This window comes from Microchirus variegatus (assembly GCF_963457635.1).
Source record: "Microchirus variegatus genome assembly, chromosome: 9".
Classification (NCBI taxonomy): Eukaryota; Metazoa; Chordata; class Actinopteri; order Pleuronectiformes; family Soleidae; genus Microchirus; species Microchirus variegatus.
The window spans coordinates 3,189,213-3,210,346 of NC_139810.1; the positions used below are offsets into that span (position 1 = coordinate 3,189,213).

General features: G+C 43.4%; 2 protein-coding genes across 2 annotated transcripts; one reads left to right on the forward strand and one right to left on the reverse strand.

Moving 5' to 3' along the window:
• Positions 1-718: 718 nt before the first annotated feature.
• On the reverse strand, positions 719-13,337 carry grm6a (glutamate receptor, metabotropic 6a; the record flags this gene model as incomplete). Its single annotated transcript, XM_083894790.1, has 14 exons — positions 719-796; positions 2,160-2,300; positions 3,683-3,832; positions 3,940-4,101; positions 4,204-4,439; positions 5,238-5,502; positions 5,580-5,702; positions 5,793-5,932; positions 7,125-7,325; positions 7,399-7,539; positions 8,793-8,947; positions 9,029-9,164; positions 9,247-9,463; positions 12,771-13,337. The coding sequence occupies 14 exons, from the start codon at positions 13,335-13,337 to the stop codon at positions 719-721; spliced, it is 2,712 nt and encodes a 903-aa protein (XP_083750916.1).
• Positions 13,338-15,279: 1,942 nt separating this feature from the next.
• tafazzin (tafazzin, phospholipid-lysophospholipid transacylase) lies at positions 15,280-20,695 on the forward strand. Its single transcript, XM_083895334.1, has 11 exons — positions 15,280-15,295; positions 16,100-16,264; positions 16,429-16,557; positions 17,465-17,510; positions 17,781-17,866; positions 17,968-18,048; positions 18,551-18,592; positions 18,675-18,737; positions 19,481-19,533; positions 19,627-19,704; positions 19,878-20,695. The coding sequence occupies exons 2-11, from the start codon at positions 16,156-16,158 to the stop codon at positions 19,974-19,976; spliced, it is 786 nt and encodes a 261-aa protein (XP_083751460.1). The 5' UTR covers positions 15,280-15,295; positions 16,100-16,155; the 3' UTR covers positions 19,977-20,695.
• The last annotated feature ends 439 nt before the right edge of the window (positions 20,696-21,134 follow it).

A 21,134-nucleotide genomic window follows, 5' to 3' on the forward strand; every position in this document is an offset into this window, starting at 1 on the left:
TTCTCTGCGACACTGCCTCCTGCTGGTGTGTTTTTTTTTTTTTTTTTTTACAACTGCGTGTGTGAATAACTAAATGAACTATGGTCTGTTTATCTCACTGGGTCAGGTTTTTATTATCTAGCTAACTAGTTTGAACTGGTTATCTAGCTTACTTCAAGTTATGTGTTGTTTAGCTAACTTCAGGTTTTATAGTCTGGCTAACTTCCAGTTTCAATCTGGTTATCTGGCTAACCTCAGGTGTTTGGTTATGAAACGAACAAGTTTAATCTTGTTTAACTCTACATATTCAGCTGTTACCGTTGACACATTTTGAGTTTGTTTGTTTTTCAGTGTCGTTGTTGTGGTTGCTATAGCAACGACAAGAGACGTTTGATTAAAACAGACACACTTTTATTTTCAGTGACATAAAGAAGAATATGAGAAACATGGACAACAGTATGTGGACAAATGGACATGAGACGTGTTTGTTTACGTCTGTATAAATAGGACCTGGATGATGATGATGAAGATGATGATGATGTCACAGGGATCGGTCACCAGTTACCAGAGAGGAGAGAATTGAAACATGACAGTTGAAGTTGAACTGATCAGTAGCTGCGACTGATCGCTGGTTCGATTCCCTGTCTTTACTTCACGTGACCCAAGGATCGAACCTCCAACACCCGCTGATCCACAGGAGCCTCTGAGCAGAGACTGAGCTGTGGTTCTTCAGGCAGAGTCACTGTGACCTGTCAGGTTCAATCTTCATCTCACCATTCTGGGACTTCTGAGACAGTCTGGCTGACTGGGCCACCGCCTGTAAACAACAACAACAACAGTCAGAAGATGACAACAATAGTCAGAAGACAATAACAGTCAGAATACAAAAACAACAGCAGTCAGAAGACTACACTACAACAGTCAGAAGACAAGGACAGCAGTCAGAAGACAATAACAGTAGACGAAAAGGACAGCAGTCAGAAGACAACAACAATCAGAAGACAACAACAATCAGAAGACAACAACAGTCAGAAGACAATAACAGTCAGAAGACAATAACAGTCAGAAGACAATAACAGTAGACGAAAAGGACAGCAGTCAGAAGACAACAACAACAGCAGTAAGAAGACAACAATCAGAAGACAACAACAGTCAGAAGACAACAACAATCAGAAGACAACAACAGTCAGAAGACAATAATAGTAGACGAAAAGGACAGCAGTCAGAAGACAACAACAGTCAAACAACAACAGCAGTCAGAAGACAACAACAGTCAGAAGACCATAATAGTAGACGAAAAGGACAGCAGTCAGAAGATAAAAACAACAGCAGTCAGAAGACAACAACAACAGTCAGAAGACAACAACAGTAGTCGAAAAGGACAGCAGTCAGAAGACAACAACAACAGCAGTCAGAAGACAACAACAGTCAAACAACAACAGCAGTCAGAAGACAACAACAGTCAGAAGACCATAATAGTAGACGAAAAGGACAGCAGTCAGAAGATAAAAACAACAGCAGTCAGAAGACAACAACAACAGTCAGAAGACAACAACAGTAGTCGAAAAGGACAGCAGTCAGAAGACAACAACAACAGCAGTCAGAAGACAACAACAGTCAAACAACAACAGCAGTCAGAAGACAACAACAGTCAAAAGACAATAACAGTAGACGAAAAGGACAGCAGTCAGAAGTCAACAGCAGTCAGAAGACAACAGCAGTCAGAAGACAACAACAGTCAGAAGACAACAACAGTCAGAAGACAATAACAGTAGACGAAAAGGACAGCAGTCAGAAGACAACAACAGTCAGAAGACAACAGTCAGAAGACTACAACAGTCAGAAGACTACAACAGTCAGAAAATAAGGACAGTCAGAAGACAACAACAACAACAGTCAGAAGACAACAGCAGTCAGTAGACAACAACGACAGTCAGAAGAAGACGACAGTCAGAAGACAACGAAAACAACAGCCAGAAGACAAATAGGACAGCAGTCAGAAAACAATAACAGTCAGAAGACAACAACAGTCAGAAGACAAAGACAACAGTCAGAAGACAACAACAGTCAGAAGACAAAGACAACAGTCAGAAGACAACAACAGTCAGAAGACAACAACTGTCAGAAGACAACAACAACAACAGTCAGAAGACAACAGGCGTATGAGGGTTAAGTGGAACCTTGAAGCTCCTCTTCCTCTTCTGAACGTTCTCCTCAGGATGGAAAACGATGACGTAAACCTTGGGCAGGTAAAGCATCCCGAGAGACACGAACGCACTGAGGGACATGGACACAGTCAGAGTCGCTGTCTGGATAAACAACTGCACACAAAGACACAACGAGACACAGAGTCAGACAGAAGACAGTCTGTATGACAGTGATTAGTGATTTAACACAAAAACACTTTGTTTAAATGTCCAGGTTAAATGAGTTCACTTCCTGTTTCCTGTCCCTGTCAGAGGGACAGACACGAGTGGGGTTTTGCTAGTATTTGTGTCTCTGTTTGCGTGTCTCTCAGCTGCTGAAGCTCTTTGTCACGCTGGTTTTAATGAACCTTTTATTGTATAATTTCGTGATGTGCTGAATTATAATCTGTATAATCCGTCTGTTCCTCTCTGCCTGGAGACGATCTGCTCACTTTTAATCCTCACATCACCTGCTTTCTGTCTCATCACTTTGTCCTCACAGGAGTCCACCTTCACTGTGTGTGTGTGTGTGTGTGTGTGTGTGTGTGTGTGTGTGTGTGTGTGTGTGTGTGTGTGTGTGTGTGTGTGTGTGTGTGTGAGAGAGACGTAGTTCCTGTCTCTCACTCGTTTGTCACCAAATTTCCTCGAGTAGAGTCATTTTAGAAACATGTCTAACAGACCAGAACGAGGCTTTAAAGGGACAGTTCAGGTTTTTATGCAATGCTAATACACTGTTAGCAGTGTTTCAACCTTTAATGTCCCATGATGACGTGTTTGTCGTCTCCAGATCTTGTCTCACACAAATCCAATGACAACCACTCTCCTGGAGCTAAAGCTCAGCTAACTAACTAAAGTTAACGATAAACAAACTATCGCAACCCAGATCGCAATATAAATCACGATGATAGCAAAGTTTAGCATAATATGGCAACTAGTTTACAGCAACGTATGTTGCTAATATCAGAATTTAGCAAAAGGATAATTGCTGATAAATTAATCAAAATGCTAATGCTAATTGTTTAAAAACAAATACTGTAAATCTGAACTAAAGTTTTGGGAATAATTTGCAAATTCCCCCCACCCATCTGTGGGTCCTGACCCATTGTTTATGACACACAGTTATCTTACAGAGAACAGGATAGTTAGTGGTTTACTAATTTCTCGCGCAAATTCTGCGAGCTAACGCAAGCAATGACAACACTCCTGGAGCTAACGCTAAGCTAACTACGTTCACTGTAAAGTGAGACAACAACAGCAGACAGAAAAGAACTCGGAAGACTGTTCTCGTTATCTTCCACCCCCGTCTCCCTGTTGCCTCATCAGCTCCCCCTGCTGTCACAACACCAACATAATTTAATCTGGATTAACAACAGTGACAACAGTTCACCACCAGGTGTCGCCACTGCCACCTGACGAACAATAATATTTCAGCGTTCAGCACAACGTAAACACCACGACGGGCCCAGGTTTACGTTGGTCCACCAGGACCAGGGTCCAGTCCAGGTTTTCGGTCTCACCTTCTCAGTGGACTGGGCCGTACCAAAGAAGATGGGGACGAAGGCTAGCCAGATGATACAGGTGGTGTACATCGTGAAACCGATCGGCTTGGCCTCATTGAACGTCTCGGGCACACCGCGGCTCTTCACCGCGTACACCGTACAAGTCACCTAGCAACAGAAACAGTACGTTACCTAGCAACAAGAACAACACAGGTTTACGTTAATGATCAAGTCAGTTTTAACGACATCGGATCAATACGCGATCAATACGTCACCATGAGAACGATGCTGTAGGCGAGGCAGCAGATGATTGACAGGTCCGACATGTCGCACTTCAAGATGCCGCGGGCGAGGTCGGGGTTCGGGGGGCGGAGCTCATCGTAGTCGATGATGGTGTGAGGCGGGACGACGGCGAACCACACAAACACACCGAGGACCTGACACACACACACACACACACACACACACACACACAGAGTCATGTGATCATATGCTGCTGTGCTCAGAGGTCATGTGACTGCTGTGACTCCTCCCCTCACCTGGACACAGATCAGGATGAAGGTGATGGCGAGCTGGGAGGTGGGGCTGATGAATTTGGGCGGAGTCACTGACCTCTTGCCCTGCTCAAAGATGCGGTAGATGCGGTTTGTTTTGGTCAACATGGCCGAGTACGTGATGGTCATACCCAGGCCCAGCAGGAGGCGCCGGAACGCACAGACCACCACACCAGGTTCTGCGATCATCAGGAAGGTGATGAGGTAGATCAGGAAGATACCTGTCGACCCAGGGACACAGGTGATGATGTCATCACTGATGATGACATCATCACCTGATGATGACATCACTTTAACCAGTAACCTTAGTGACATCATCATGTGACAACGGCAACACTTTGTAATCCAGCTCTAAACCTGGTTCTAAACCTGGTTCTAAACCTGGTTCTAAGCCTGGTTCTGTTCCTGCACAATAAAAACGGGAAGTTAGTGCTACCTGCCAGTAGTACCTGTCAGTAGTTTTTGTCAGCAGTACATGTCAGTAGTATTTGTCAATAACCTGTCAGTAGTACATGTCAATAGTATTTGTCAGTATTGCCTGTGAATAGTATTTGTCAGAAGTACCTGTCAGTAGTATTTGTCAATAGTACATGTCAGTAGTATTTGTCAGTGCTACATATCAGTAGTATTTGTCAGTAGTACATGTCAGTAGTACCTGTCAGTAGTATTTGTCAGTAGTACCTGTCAGGAGTATTTGTCAGTAGTACCTGTCAATAGCATTTGTCAGTAGTACCTGTCAGTAGTATTTGTCAGTAGTACCTTCCATTAATATTTGTCAGTAGTACCTGTCAGTAGTATTTGTCAGTAGTACCTGTCAGGAGTATTTGTCAGTAGTACCTGTCAGTAGTATTTGTCAGTAGTACCTGTCAGTAGTACCTGTCAGTAGTATCAGTCAGTAGTATTAGTCAGTAGTACCTGTCAGTAGTACCTGTCAGTAGTATTTGTCAGTAGTAATAGTCAGTAGTACCTGTCAGTAGTATTAGTCAGTAGTACCTGTCAGTAGTATTAGTCAGTAGTACCTGTCAGTAGTACGTAGCTGAGTTCTCTTCCTGACGCCCTGACGATGGGCGTGTCATTGAAGCGGATAAAGATGGCGACCACAGCGCTGGTTGCTAGGATACCCAGAATGGCGAGGGAGGTGGGGACAAGAGCAAAGGGGGAGTTCCACTCCAGTTTGATGATTGGTGTCGGGCGACAGGCGGTTCTGTTGGGGACTGGACGCATGTCTGATGGACAGGACTCACAGGAAAACTCGTCCAGCTGGTACTGATACCCATCACAGAGCTACAGAGACAGACGAGGGACAACAGTGAGGGACAGACGATTAACAGTGAGGGACAGACAGAGACAGACTGTCTCACCTCACAGTGCCAGCAGCAGGGAACACCTTTCACCATCTTCTTCCTCTCTCCTGGTTTACAAGGAAAACTACAAATGGAGTCTGGGACTGTCTTGTCTCCTCCACACCACTGCATGTCCTCCAACTGAGACAGACAGACAGACAGACAGACAGGTCAGAGTTGTCAATAACAGACATTATTTCAGGTATTTCATTTGTCCAATCAGCTTCTTACATTGAGTCTCAGGTTATTGGTCCACTGTCCGATGACGCGGTAACCAGGGTGACTGTGATTGGTCAACTGAAACTGGAAGATATCATAACGACCGGGAGCGTCTCCATTCTCATTGAACAAAACACTGGTACCTGCACTTCCTGTGGGAAAGAGACAGACGGGTCAGAGACAGACGGGTCAGAGAGAGACAGACAGATGGGTCAGAGAGAGAGACAGACAGGTCAGAGAGAGAGACAGACGGGTCAGAGAGACAGAAAGATGGGTCAGAGAGAGAGACAGACAGGTCAGAAAGAGAGACAGACGGGTCAGAGAGAGAGAGACAGACGGGTAAGAGACAGACAGACGGGTCACGGAGAGAAAGATGGGTCAGGGAGAGACAGATGGGTCAGAGAGAGACAGATCAGAGATAGACAGACGGGTCAGAGATAGACAGACGGGTCAGTGAGAGACAGATGGGTCAGAGAGAGATAGGTCAGAGACAGACAGACAGGTCAGAGACAGACAGGTCAGAGACAGACAGACAGGTCAGAGACAGACAGGTCAGAGACAGACAGGTCAGAGACAGACAGACAGGTCAGAGACAGACAGGTCAGAGTCAGACAGACAGGTCAGAAACAGACAGACGGGTCAGAGACAGACAGACAGGTCAGAGACAAACAGGTCAGAGACAGACAGACAGGTCAGAGACAGACAGACAGGTCAGAGACAGACAGGTCAGAGACAGACAGACAGGTCAGAGACAGATGGGTCAGTGACAGACAGACAGGTCAGAGACAGACAGGTCAGAGACAGACAGACAGACAGGTCAGAGACAGACAGGTCAGAGGCAGACAGACAGGTCAGAGACAGACAGGTCAGAGGCAGACAGACAGGTCAGAGACAGACAGACAGGTCAGAGGCAGACAGAGGGGTCAGAGACAGACAGACAGGTCAGAGGCAGACAGACGGGTCAGAGACAGACAGGTCAGAGACAGACAGACAGGTCAGAGACAGACAGGTCAGAGACAGACAGACAGGTCAGAGACAGACAGGTCAGAGACAGACAGACAGGTCAGTGACAGAAAGACAGGTCAGAGACAGACAGACAGGTCAGAGACAGACAGGTCAGAGACAGACAGACGGGTCAGAGACAGACAGGTCAGTGACAGACAGACAGGTCAGAGACAGACAGACAGACAGGTCAGAGACAGACAGACAGGTCAGAGACAGACAGACAGACAGGTCAGAGACAGACAGACAGGTCAGAGACAGACAGGTCAGAGACAGACAGGTCAGTGACAGACAGACAGGTCAGAGACAGACAGACAGGTCAGAGACAGACAGACAGGTTACCATTGAAGTGTACAGCTCTGATGTACTCGAGCAGTGATCTTCCCTCCACTGGGTCCATGGAGCCACAGACGCCGTCACCGCTGGGACAAAAGTTCTGAACCATGTTGTTGAGCGCGTGAGCGACGGCGTAAACTGCGTCGATGACAAACTGGACTTTTCCTTCCTGCTCGTAGGACGAGTCTCGTCCAATCCTCTCCTCACCTGCAGGGACACGTCACGTGACGTCACACACGCCTACCTACGACTGGCCCCGCCCCCTCAGGTGAGCTCATACCTGTGCACTTCTTCTTGTCCGGGTCGAGTTCCACTCCAGGTCGAGTCAGTTTACACCTGAAGTCGTCTTCCCAGAACTCATTGAACCAGATGTTCCTGCGATTGTTCTCCAGAGAACGAGACGTGAAGTAGTGATCGAAGCCTGGACACAACAACACAACAACAACACATGAGACACACAACACAACAACAACACATGAGACACACAACACGACAACACAACACATGAGACACACAACACGACAACACATGAGACACACAACACGACAACACATGAGACACACAACACGACAACACATGAGACACACAACACAACAACAACACATGAGACACACAACACAACAACACATGAGACCCACAACACAACACATGAGACACACAACACAACAACAACACATGAGACACACAACACAACAACACATGAGACACAACACAACACATGAGACACACAACACGACAACACATGAGACACACAACACAACACATGAGACACAACACAACAGCAACACATGAGACACAACACAACAACACATGAGGCACAACACACAACAACAACACATGAGACACAACACAACAACAAAAACACATGAGACAAACAACACAACACATGAGACAAGCAACACAACAACACAACACATGAGAAACAACACGAGACACACAACACAACACATGAGACACAACACAACAACAATACATGAGACACAACACAACAACACATGAGGCACAACACACAACAACACATGAGACACACAACACAACAACAAATGAGACAAACAACAACACATGAGACACACAACACAACACCTGAGACAAACAACACAACAACAACACATGAGACACAAAACACAATAACAAATGAGACAAACAACACAACAACACATGAGACCCACAACACAACAACACATGAGACATACAACACAACAACAACACAATACATGAGACACAACACAACAACAACACATGAGACACAACACAACAACACATGAGGCACAACACACAACAACAACACATGAGACAAACAACAACACATGAGACAAATAACAAAACAACAAAATAGGAGACCCACAACACAACAACACATGAGACACACAACACAACAACACATGAGACACACAACACAACAACAACATGAGACAAACAACACAACACATGCGACAAACAAAACACAACAACACATGAGACACACAACACAACAACAACATGAGACAAACAACACAGCACATGCGACAAACAAAACACAACAACACATGAGACAAACAATACAACAACACAAGACAAACAACAAGACATGAGACGAACAACAAAACAACACAACAACAACAGCAGCATCTCGGGCTGAGCCCAAAGACGACATTCAGTTTTAGCCCCGCCCTCATCATGTGATGTCATAGTTACCGTCGATCGACACTCGTTTGGGCAGGATGGTGACGGCGCCCTCTGCCACGTCCTCTAGCTCTGCGATTGGTGAACTCTTGGCGCCCCAACTGTCCGAGCCCACAAACACGAAGTGTCCCGTCAGGTTCGCGCGCTTGGTTGCCTCGAGGACACGCCTACCGAGCAGAAGAGGGAGGAGTCACATTAGCATACAAGGGTCAAAGTTGGGAAACGTCGCGGTCAGTGTCCGGTTTTACTTGATGTCGTCCTCGTTGGCGAAGATGATGACGCCGCGGGCGTTACTCGTCTCCATCAGCCGACGGATGATCTTATCGAACTCTCCGAGCGTCGGCTCACGAGGAATCTTCACCGACTGAGCGATGCACACGCCCCCTGAGAGAGAGAGACAGTGATGTCACACCTGAAAGACAGACAGGCAGACAGACGAGCTCAGAGACAGACAGACAGGACGTACCCTCCTCTCTGGAGATCTGCATGAAGGCGTCCACGCCGCTCTCGCCGTAGTTTCCCTCGGACGCCAGTGTGGACACGTAGTTCCAGCCCAGCGCTCTGACGATGTCCAGCATGGCCTGAGCCTGGTACGAGTCCGGAGGAACAACGCGGGAGAAGAAGTCGTACCTGTTGTTGTCGCTAAGTTCTGGAGCGGTGGACGCGTAGCTCACCTGAGGAATCTGACACACACACACACAGAGCAGTGATCAGCTGAGCTCTGGACGTCACATGACTCGGTTTGTTCTACAAGCGCTGCTACTTTTCACGTTAAATCAGTCGTACGCTTTCAAACGCTGCTACTTTTCACGTTAAATCAGTCGTACGCTTTCAAACGCTGCTACTTTTCACGTTAAATCAGTCGTACGCTTTCAAACGCTTCTACTTTTCACGTTATATCAGTCGTACGCTTTCAAACGCTTCTACTTTTCACGTTAAATCAGTCGTACGCTTTCAAACGCTTCTACTTTTCACGTTAAATCAGTCGTACGCTTTCAAACGCTGCTACTTTTCATGTTAAATCAGTCGTACGCTTACAAACGCTTCTACTTTTCATGTTAAATCAGTCGTACGCTTTCAAACGCTTCTACTTTTCATGTTAAATCAGTCGTACGCTTACAAACGCTGCTTCTTTTCACGTTAAATCAGTCGTACGCTTACAAACAATGCTACTTTTCACGTTAAATCAGTTGGACACTTATAACCGCTGCTACTTTTCATGTTAAATCAGTCGTACGCTTTCAAACGCTGCTACTTTTCACGTTAAATCAGTCGTACGCTTTCAAAAGCTGCTACTTTTCACGTTAAATCAGTCGTACGCTTTCAAACGCTTCTACTTTTCACGTTAAATCAGTCGTACGCTTTCAAACGCTTCTACTTTTCACGTTAAATCAGTCGTACGCTTTCAAACGCTTCTACTTTTCACGTTAAATCAGTCGTACGCTTTCAAACGCTGCTACTTTTCACGTTAAATCAGTCGTACGCTTTCAAACGCTTCTACTTTTCATGTTAAATCAGTCGTACGCTTACAAACGCTTCTACTTTTCATGTTAAATCAGTCGTACGCTTTCAAACGCTTCTACTTTTCATGTTAAATCAGTCGTACGCTTACAAACGCTGCTTCTTTTCACGTTAAATCAGTCGTACGCTTACAAACAATGCTACTTTTCACGTTAAATCAGTTGGACACTTATAACCGCTGCTACTTTTCATGTTAAATCAGTGGTACGCTTTCAAACGCTGCTACTTTTCACGTTAAATCAGTCGTACGCTTACAAGCGCTGCTACTTTTCACGTTAAATCAGTCGTACGCTTACAAACAATGCTAATTTTCACGTTAAATCATTTGGACACTTATAACCGCTGCTACTTTTCACGTTAAATCAGTCGTACGCTTACAAGCGATGCCACTTTTCACGTTAAATTAGTCGTACGCTTTCAAATGCTGCTACTTTTCACGTTAAATCAGTTGTACGCTTACAAGCGATGCTACTTTTCATGCTAAATCAGTCGGACACTTATAACCGCTGCTACTTTTCACGTTAAATCAGTCATACATTTTCAAGCGTTGCAACTTTTCACGTTAAATCAGTCGTACACTTTCAAGTGCTGCTACTTTTCACGTTAAATCAGTTGGACGCATATAACCGCTGCTACTTTTCACGTTAAATCAGTCGTACACTTTCAAATGCTGCTACTTTTCACGTTAAATCAGTTGTACACTACTTTTCATGTTAAACCAGTCTGAGCTTACAAGTGCTGCTACTTTTCATGTTAAATCAGTCGTACGCTTACAAACAATGATACTTTTCACGTTAAATCAGTTGGACACTTATAACTGCTGCTACTTTTCATGTCAAATCAGTCGTACGCTTACGTTTGTTTACGCCGCCATGTTGGCAGGAAAAGTGAACATCATCAGAGTTCACGACAAACTTGAACTGCACAGAGATCGAGTAACACATCACAGACTACTGCCCCCTGGTGGTTTTCACAAGCACGGCATTATTTTACCCCTGCAGTATCTAGACATCTTTGTCTTTCCGATAGACCTCATCGTACTCTGAAGAACGCTTAAAAACTTGCAATAAAAGCGCGTAAAATAAACAATACATTAAAGTTAGCATTGTTTACGTCTTCTACACACGTTTTCTGTTTTGGTTCAGACTGTTGCATGATGGGATTTCGTGTCATCAGCTACCTACGTTCCATTAAAACAGATTAAAAAATAAAATGTGATTAAATATGGACAGTCAGGTGATTAATCACAGTTAAAGAAGTGATTGATTGACAGCTCTGGTAAAAAATTATGTTCAATACTGAGACGAATGAGGAACATTCGAACGTCTTCTAAAGTGCTGCCACCAGGGGGCGACACAGGTGTCCTGTTTTCATCTTTATTTACAGTTAGTGAGCAACGCACGCGCACACACACACACACAGAGGATTAGTGTTGTGTAACAGCCTGAATGTGTGTCACAGCTTCAATAAAATGGATAACAATCACATTACACACACTGTGTGTGTGTGTGTGTGCAGATTAATGAACGTCACATTAACGAGCTCTAAAAGCAGACCTCATTGTAACTGTCATCACCTTCATCATCATCATCATCATCTGAGATGCTTCACTGAACACACTGTGTGTGTGTGTGTGTGTGTGTGTGTGTGACTCTCTCTCTCCCCGTGATCGGTAAAAGTTATCCGTGAATATTTTCCCATGATGCCTCACTCTCTCTCTCTCTCTCAGTCATTAAAAGCTTTCATTAGTCACTCAGACACATACTGTATTGTTTAAAACATTAATCCACAAACCAGACACCAGTCTGTCTGTTAAAGGGGAGTTCAGCGTTTTTTTAAAAATGTGGTTGTATGAGCGACACACTCACTGTGAGCGCCCCCTGCTGCACAGACTTAGCCCATAAAATCTACGTCAGTTTAAGTCTAAGATGTCTTTAAGAACATGTTCACGTCTTTATCTTCACTGTTAGACAGACTTTTCCAACAGGAAACTGAAGTTTGTAAACCACTCACCCTCCCACACCAAAGTCCATAGAGAAAATCAGGAACTGCTGGTCCACTGCTGCCTCGTGTGGTCACTTTGTGTCACTGAGGTCAATCTGAACAAAGTTATTCAAATGCAGAATTTGACAAAATAAGACATTTGAACTTAGTGATGGAGGCAGCAGTGGATCAACAACTCCTGTGTGCTGTGATGTTAAAATAACTGATTTTCACTATGGACTTTGGTGTGGGAGAGTGAGTGCTTGAGAAACCATGGAGGCTCACTGAAAAACATATTTTGTTGATCCACTGCCGCCGCCATCACTAACTTCAAATGTCTTATTTTGTCACTTCAGTGTTTGAAATCCTTTATCCAGATTGACGTCAGTGACACAAAGTGACCACACGAGGCAGCAGTAGACCAGCAGTTCCTGATTTTCTCTCTGGACTTTGGTGTGGGAGAGTGAGTGGTTTTACTGTCATTACCTCAAACAGGCGCAGGATGTTGGCCACCATGATGGACACGGAGCTGGCCGACGCCCCGATCACGGCCACCACCCTCTCCGGTTTGCGGACGATTGCCGGTTCCCCGTTGGAGCAGCGGATGTCGGACGTGTCTTTCTGGATCAGCGCCTGGACGAAGGTGAGCGACTGCTCCAGGGCGTAGGTGTCCCTGGAGCAGGTGTCCAGGATGCGGGCGCCCAGCGTGATGTTGGGCAGCAGCTCGGGGTCACTGTTGATCTGGTCCAGAGCGTACAGCATGGCCTCCATGCGGTGGATCCCCTTCTCCTTCTTCAGCTCGCCGCAGGGCAGGCCGTGGGGGCCGCGGGCGTGGATGGGGAACAGGCCGCCCAGAGTGATGTCACCAGGTATCTTGATGGAGTGGGGGTGGAAGTGCTGGTGGGAGGAGCCTACCTGGATCACCTGTGCACCAATCCAGAGCCATAGTGACAGAAGAAGGCGGGGCCACAGGGACAGCTGGCATCCAATCCAGCGTGAGACGTAGTCCCGAGGACAAAGGTGAGGAAGGGGGGCGGGGCCTGATGATGTCATACTGAGGTGATGTTCAGCTGAGAGTGGTCATTGTGAACTCCTGAGGACAAAAAAATACATGTTTCTATTTTTACTGTATTTACTGTGGTGCGTTCCGGTTGTAGATGGAAGTCGGAATTTTCCGGGTTCCTAGTCGTAAGTTTCTACAGGAATGCCTCCTCAAGTCGGATTTCCAACTCGGAGCAACCTCACAAACTAAGACGTTAGATTTCAAGATGGCTGCCATGCTTACAAACACTGCTACTTTTCATGTTAAATCAGTCGTACGCTTACAAATGCTGCTACTTTTCACGTTAAAATAGTTGTACATACATACATACATACATATATATATTATATACATATGCATATTATGCATATGCATATTTTTAAATTGTAAACATAAATATATAAAACACTCAACAACACAACAACAACACACAAATTGTTTCTGTATTAAAAATCTATTTTTTTGTTCATCACTGAGAGCGAAACATGAAACATGAATGATTAAAACACATGATTACATTGTGACATAATCTGAGATCAAAGAAACCCCAGAATAATCCCATCATAATTATTATTTATATCAATCAACTTATTAAAAAGTCAGATTTAAATGTATGTGATGTCATCAGTCACTTGAAAACCCATCATAATATGAACATTTTTATATTTTCAACATTACATGAAAGAAAAGTGTCTGAATAAAGTCATTGAGTATTTTAATCATCATTAATTATTTTATTTTTTTAATTGATGAATGATTAGAAGCGGATTATCACTTGATCACTCTACATGATTCAAAAGGATCAATTTTGTTATTTTCTATGATTCTATTTATTTAAAAAGGGGGCTTCGATCCCCAGACTCACCTGTTTCCTCTCCGGTCTCATCACAGTCCTGAAGCCGCTCAGCGACGCTCCGCTGCGGCCACGATCCTCAGAGAACCGCCGGTAACTCACCGACAGGTCCCGGTGAGCTCCGGTGAAGCCCCGCCCCCTCAGTCCCGACCTCCAATCAGTGACAGAAGAAAGACCTCTCTCTCTCTCTCTCTCTCTCTCTCTCTCTCTCTCTCTCTCTCTCTCTCTCTCTTTCTCTCTCTCTCTGTGCGTGTGTGTGCGTGTGTGTGTGTGTGTGTGTGTGTGTGTGTGAGAATGAGGAGCGGAAGTAACAAATATTAAAGAAATGATAAAAGTGCAGCAGTAAAAACAACTATACATTAGAAGTTATACCAGAACATGAAAATACACAAAATATTACAATAAACTATACAATTATTATAATAAAATATAACAAAAGTATTAATCATTGACTAAGTGAGGAAAATGGGTTTATAATAATAAATAATATATTTTGAGTTATTTATATATTTATTTATTTTGTCTCTGTCTTTCTTTTATTGTCTGATGTTGTCCAAACTGTTTTTAAGTTTGTTTGTGTAAATATTATTATTGTCTTACTGTCACATGATGTTGTTCTAAAAGTATTTGAATGGTCAAAGTTCACACGTTGTTTTGTACATAAGAAATACTCAATTATAAAAAAGGTTTTTTTCTTATTCCCACCCAAAACCACGCCCACTAACTCGAATGAATGGATACATGCGTTTAAATGTAAATGAGCGGTGAACTCGAAAGTGACGTCACGTCCGGCTCAGACTTCGTAATGATGTAAATAAAACGCAGTGTCAATAAAACCAAGTGCACTTCCTTTAATCCTTTAATCCCAGAACTGTCACAATCTCTGTTTTGAACAATATTATCTTATAAAATATATCGTAAAAATATGGAGAGAAAGATATTATTTAAAATTTTTAAATAATCTCATCGGGATTATCCAAGTTAACTGTGTAAAATTAGTATTCTGATGCTGACGCTCAACTGCTCTTTACAACTACGATACCCACAATCCAGCGCGGAGGCGGAGGCTTCCACTTCCGCTACCGGTACTCGGTTAGCAGGTCAACAGGAGAAAAGGTGAACTCTCAGCTAAAACATTGTTTTATTTTGATGTTTTGTTTGTGTTTACGTGTTTTTTTTATTACCGTGTAACACACTGTGTGCGCGCGTGTGTGTGACAGTGACAGTGTGTTTTAAAGCCGTTTGTTTGTGAATGTGACGCCGTGAAACTGACTGTGCTAGCTATGCTAACAGGCTAACGTCAGCTCAATATTTAGAGCATTAACTGTGATAAAAAGATGAATAAAAAGTCTAATGTTCAGTTTGACGTTACCGGTAAAAGTGTCACATATGAACACATTAACAGGTCACATGGAGTTATTTATTTCTCGACTAATCACACATTTCAAGTGCTTTCTTTTCCATTACAATATGATTAAAATATATATCAGTATATTTTATTGACTAAATTGAAGGCTGTTAGAGCTACACTTGAATGGTTTGGGTCATAATATTAATCAGTGTTTGTCAACTCTCTCAAAATGACTCAGATTTAATGATTTATTTGTTTTATGGAGCAAAGAAAAGGAAATATTCACATTCAAGAAGCTGAAAAATCACAAAAACCTGTATTAATTGTCTGAAGTTGAACACTTGTCAAAATATTGTGCAATTATTTTAGTAACTGATGAATAATTGAGGCATTTTAGAGCAGTGACATGAAACTGACTTTCTATAATCAGCTGTGAAGTTTCAAAACTCTGGGAAATAACAAGAGAAAACTATAAAAATATAGATCAGTGTTTGTAAAACGTGGAAATGACGATGTTCTCAAACGTCTTGTTTTTGTCGTCCTGTTTGTGTTTGTGTGTCATGGTTAAGGTGTGTGTGTGAATGTAGTGTGTGTGTGAGTGTGTGTGTGTGTGTGGAGCATCATCATGCCTCTGGACGTCAGATGGCCATTCCCACGATGTCCTGCTCTGTCCTGGAGGATCTCCAGCTCTCTCATCATGGGCATGGTGGGCTCTTACTCGTACTTCTGGAGCAGTGAGTTACACACACACACACACACACACACACACACACACACGCGCACTCGCGAGCGCGAGCTCACAGTGTCTTTGTTGTAATAATAATAATAATAATAATAATGCATTATATTTAAGGCGCCTTTCAAGACACTCAAGGTTGCCGTGTGTGTGTGTCTTCAGAGTACATGAACTGTTTGACCGTCCACAATCATCAAGTTCTGTTGGACCTGGTGGACCAGAGACCCTCTGACACGCCCCTCATCACTCTGTCCAATCACCAGTCCTGCATGGACGACCCACACATCTGGGGTAATGCTCACACTCTGACATCACACACACTCCCACATCTCTCACACAAACACACACTCTGACATCACACACACTCACACACACACACACACTCTCTGTGACATCACACACACACCCTGACATCACACACACTCCCACATCTCTCACACACACACACACTCTGATCTCACACACACACCCTGACATCACACACACGCACACACACTCTGTGACATCACACACACTCTGACATCACACACACTCCCACATCACACACACACACACACACACACTCTGATCTCACACACACACTCTGATCTCACACACACACTCGCTGACATCACACACACACTCTCTGACATCACACACACACTCTCTGACATCACACACACACTCTCTGACATCTCACACACTCTCTGACATCATGTGATCTCACACACACACTCTGATCTGACATCACAGACACTCTGACATCCCACACACACACACACACACACACACACACTGTGTCATTACACACACACTCCCACATCACACACACACTCACACATCACACACACACTCACTGACATCACACACGCACTCTCTCACATCACACACACACACACTCTCTCACATCACACACACACTCTCTGACATCTCACACACACACACACACTCTCTGACATCTCACACACACACACACACTCTCTGATCTCACACACACACTCTCTGATCTCACACACACACTCTGATCTCACACACACACACTCTGATCTCACACACACACTCTCTGATCTCACACACACACTCTCTGATCTCACACACACACACACTCTGATCACACACACACACACACACACATACACACTCTGCCATCACACACACTCTGACATCACACACACATGGAAACAGAATAAGATGGATTGTATTTTTCCGTTTGTGTCAGGAATTCTGAAACTGCGACAGCTGTGGAACTTTAACAAGATGAGATGGTGAGTGTTTGTATTTTATGTTGTTGTGATGATGGTGAATCTGTTAATATTTCAAATGAAACGACTTAAAGACGGAGCAAAACTCATGGTGTTTGTAACAGAACTGACACGGCACTTGTTCTCAAAGCTTTACAAACATCAACATCTAAAAAAAAAGAACTAAAGTTAGGCAGAAAGCTCCGCCCACTTTTGTGCAGGATAATGGCGACGTGTGTCGTTGACTTGTTGATGCATATTTCCCGTCCTGTGATTGGCTGATGGACGGAGCAGGACGCCGGCAGCGTCCGACATCTGCTTCACGCAGGAGCTGCACTCCAGGTTCTTCAGCCGAGGAAAGTGTGTTCCTGTCTGCAGAGGTGAGCGATGATTCACTGTCTGTGATGACATCATCGTCATCATCATCATCATCGTCGTCGTCATCATCATCATCATCGTCGTGATCACGTGTTCTCCGCAGGTGACGGCGTTTACCAGAAAGGGATGGACTTTATTCTGGAAAGACTCAACAAAGGAGAATGGGTGCACATTTTTCCTGAGGGTGAGTTTGACGACCTGTGTGTGTGTGTGTTAGTAATCAGAGCTGACTGCTGCTGTGAGCGCCCCCTGCTGCTCACTCACGTCTTTATCTTCACTGTTTGACAGACGTTTCCAACAGGAAACTGAAGTTTGTAAAACCACTCACTCTCCCACACCAAAGTCCATAGAGAAAATCAGTGATTTTAGCTCACGGGGACACAGGAGCTTCTGGTCTACTGCTGCCTCGTGTGGTCACTTTGTATCACTGAGGTCAATCTGAACAAAGGATTTTAAATGCCGGATTTACAACATAAGACATTTGAAGTTAGTGATGGAGGCAGCAGTGGATCAACAACTCCTGTGAACTCCTGTGTCTCTGTGATGTTAAAATCACTGATTTTCTCTATGAGGCTTGGTGTGGGAGAGTGAGTGGTTTACAAACTTCAGTTTCCTGTTGGAAAAGTCACTTCTGGGATGTTTATATTTGTTTACAGTGGAAAATAAAGTGTGTTGTTTCCAAACAGGCAAAGTGAACATGACAGAAGAGTTCATCCGACTGAAGTGGGGTGAGCACGCGTTCATGTTTCTGTGTCACCGTCGTAAAAACGCCGTGTTTTCACTCGCTCATCCTCTCTCTTCATGTCTCAGGTGTCGGTCGTCTCATCGCTGAGTGCTCGGTTAATCCCATCATCCTGCCACTCTGGCATGTGGGTGAGTCGCACACACACACACACACACACACACACACACACACAGGTAAACATGTATATGATCAAGCGAGCAGTTATTGTTTGCAAATATTCACTTTACCTTGTGTTTGTTGACAATAAACACACAGAACATAAATGAAAATAAGTGAGAACATCTGTAAATGAACTGAAAACATCTGTAAATGAACTGAAAACATCTGTAAATTAACTGATCTGTTCATCTTTACATCTGTAAATTAACAGAAAATATGTGAGAACATCTGTAAATTAACAGAAAGTAAGCGAGAACATCTGTAAATGAACTGAAAATAACAGAACATCTGTAAATGAACTGAAAATAAGTGAGAACATCTGTAAATGAACGGAAAAAAAGTAAGAACATCTGTAAATGAACTGAAAATAAGTGAGAACATCTGTAAATGAACTGAAAATAAGTGAGAACATCTGTAAATGAACTGAAAATAAGTGAGATCATCTGTAAATGAACTGAAAACATCTGTAAATGAACAGAAAATAAGCGAGAACATCTGTAAATGAATTGAAAACATCTGTAAATTAACTGGAAATAAGTGAGAACATCTGTAAATTAACAGGAAATAAGTGAGAACATCTCTAAATTAACAGAAAATAAGTGAGAACATCTGTAAATGAACTGAGAACATCTATAATAAATAAGTGAGAACATCTATAATAAATAAGTGAGAACACTAACACGTCTGTGTTTGTGTGTGTTTTTTGTCTCAGGTCTCAGTGACGTTCTGCCCAACATGAAGCCGTACATTCCTCGCAGTGGAAAGGTGTCAAACATCTTCACCTTCACCAGGTTTTCACACCACACTTTGTTTTAATGTTGAGTTTTTAACCGTTTCTTTTCGTCTCTCTGCTTTCAGAGAATCACCGTCCTGGTAGGGAAACCGTTCAGCGTCAAAGATATCGTTGAGTCTCTGCGAGCTGAAAACAAGAGCCAGGTGAGTCCACGAAAAAGTCCACGAAGAAGTCCACGAAGAAGTCCACACAGGAGGGTTTCAAACTCTGAGGAGATGCTCTGAAACTTCAGTTTCCTGTTGGAAAAGTGAAGATAAAGACGTGAACATGTGACATAGATATCGTACGCTCAAACCTTTTTTTTTTCTCCTAACAGTTGGAAATGAGGAAGACGTTGACTGATTTCATCCAGGTGGAGTTTTATCGTCTGAAATCTCCGGCTGAAGAGCTGCACCAGCAGATCCACGCGTCATGAGTCCAGCCTTCACCTGCTCATTCTGCCAAATCACACGAAACGACCTTCATCCTCAACATGAGGGAAACTCAGACCTTCACTACAGGACCTCTTCCTCCTCCTCCTCCTCCTCCTCCTCCTCACATCAGCACCATCCACAGACTGGAGTCAAACTGAAGAACACGTCTGGATTAAAGGCAGATTCTGTTTTAATCTGCCACAAACTCTACTGCTGCTACAACAGACGAACACGAACATGAACAAAGATGAACTCATGAGATGGAGAACTTTACAAAAGTCCAGGGAATCTTTTTAAACGTGGAAACTTTTCATGGGAATTTACGAGAACTTTTTGAAATGTTCAGGTTGTGAACATGAATATAGTTGGTAAAAAAATACATTTGCCAAGCAAAGTCCACTGTGGACTCACTCACATAGACTAATTAGATTAAGAAGGAGCCACAGATGAAGTGACTCTCATTATTATTATTATTATATTATAATTCTAATATATTTTATAATTGTTTAATTTTCTACACACTGGTCAAAATTCACACACCCTGGTATATACATTAGAACAGTATTTCTGATTTACCACCAGAGGGAGCTCACGTACCACAGTTTGGCTTTACTCTTGACAGTTTTTTTATTACTTGTGTATAATTTTACATAAATGTCTGCTCACGACAAACATGTTTATATTTGTAAATAACGCAGTTTCTTTAATGTCCTATTTGGGGATATTTACAATATTCCCGAGCATTTTAAGGCAGTTTAGCAGGGAATATTTCTGTGCCTTTACAACCCTAATATCAACATATATTTGACGTGATGGAGAAGACGTAAAAGTTACGAATAATAAGTGACGGCCTCGAGTGTTGACGTTAAAATCATGTTGAAAATAAAGTGTTTTGATGTTCTCAGTGTGTTTTAATTTTCTTATTTATTGATACACATTGTCCTGATTTTTTTTTCTCTGTTGTTTTTATGTCTGTCATGACTATGAGATGCCGAGTCATGACTATGAGATGCCGAGTCATGACTATGAGATGCCGAGTCATGACTATGAGATGCCGAGTCATGCTGACAGTTATATTCCATCACCACGCTGTTGTCATGAGCCTCAAACAAACAAAATGTATCAATGTTTCTTTTTTCTTATTGATACAATGATCTCAA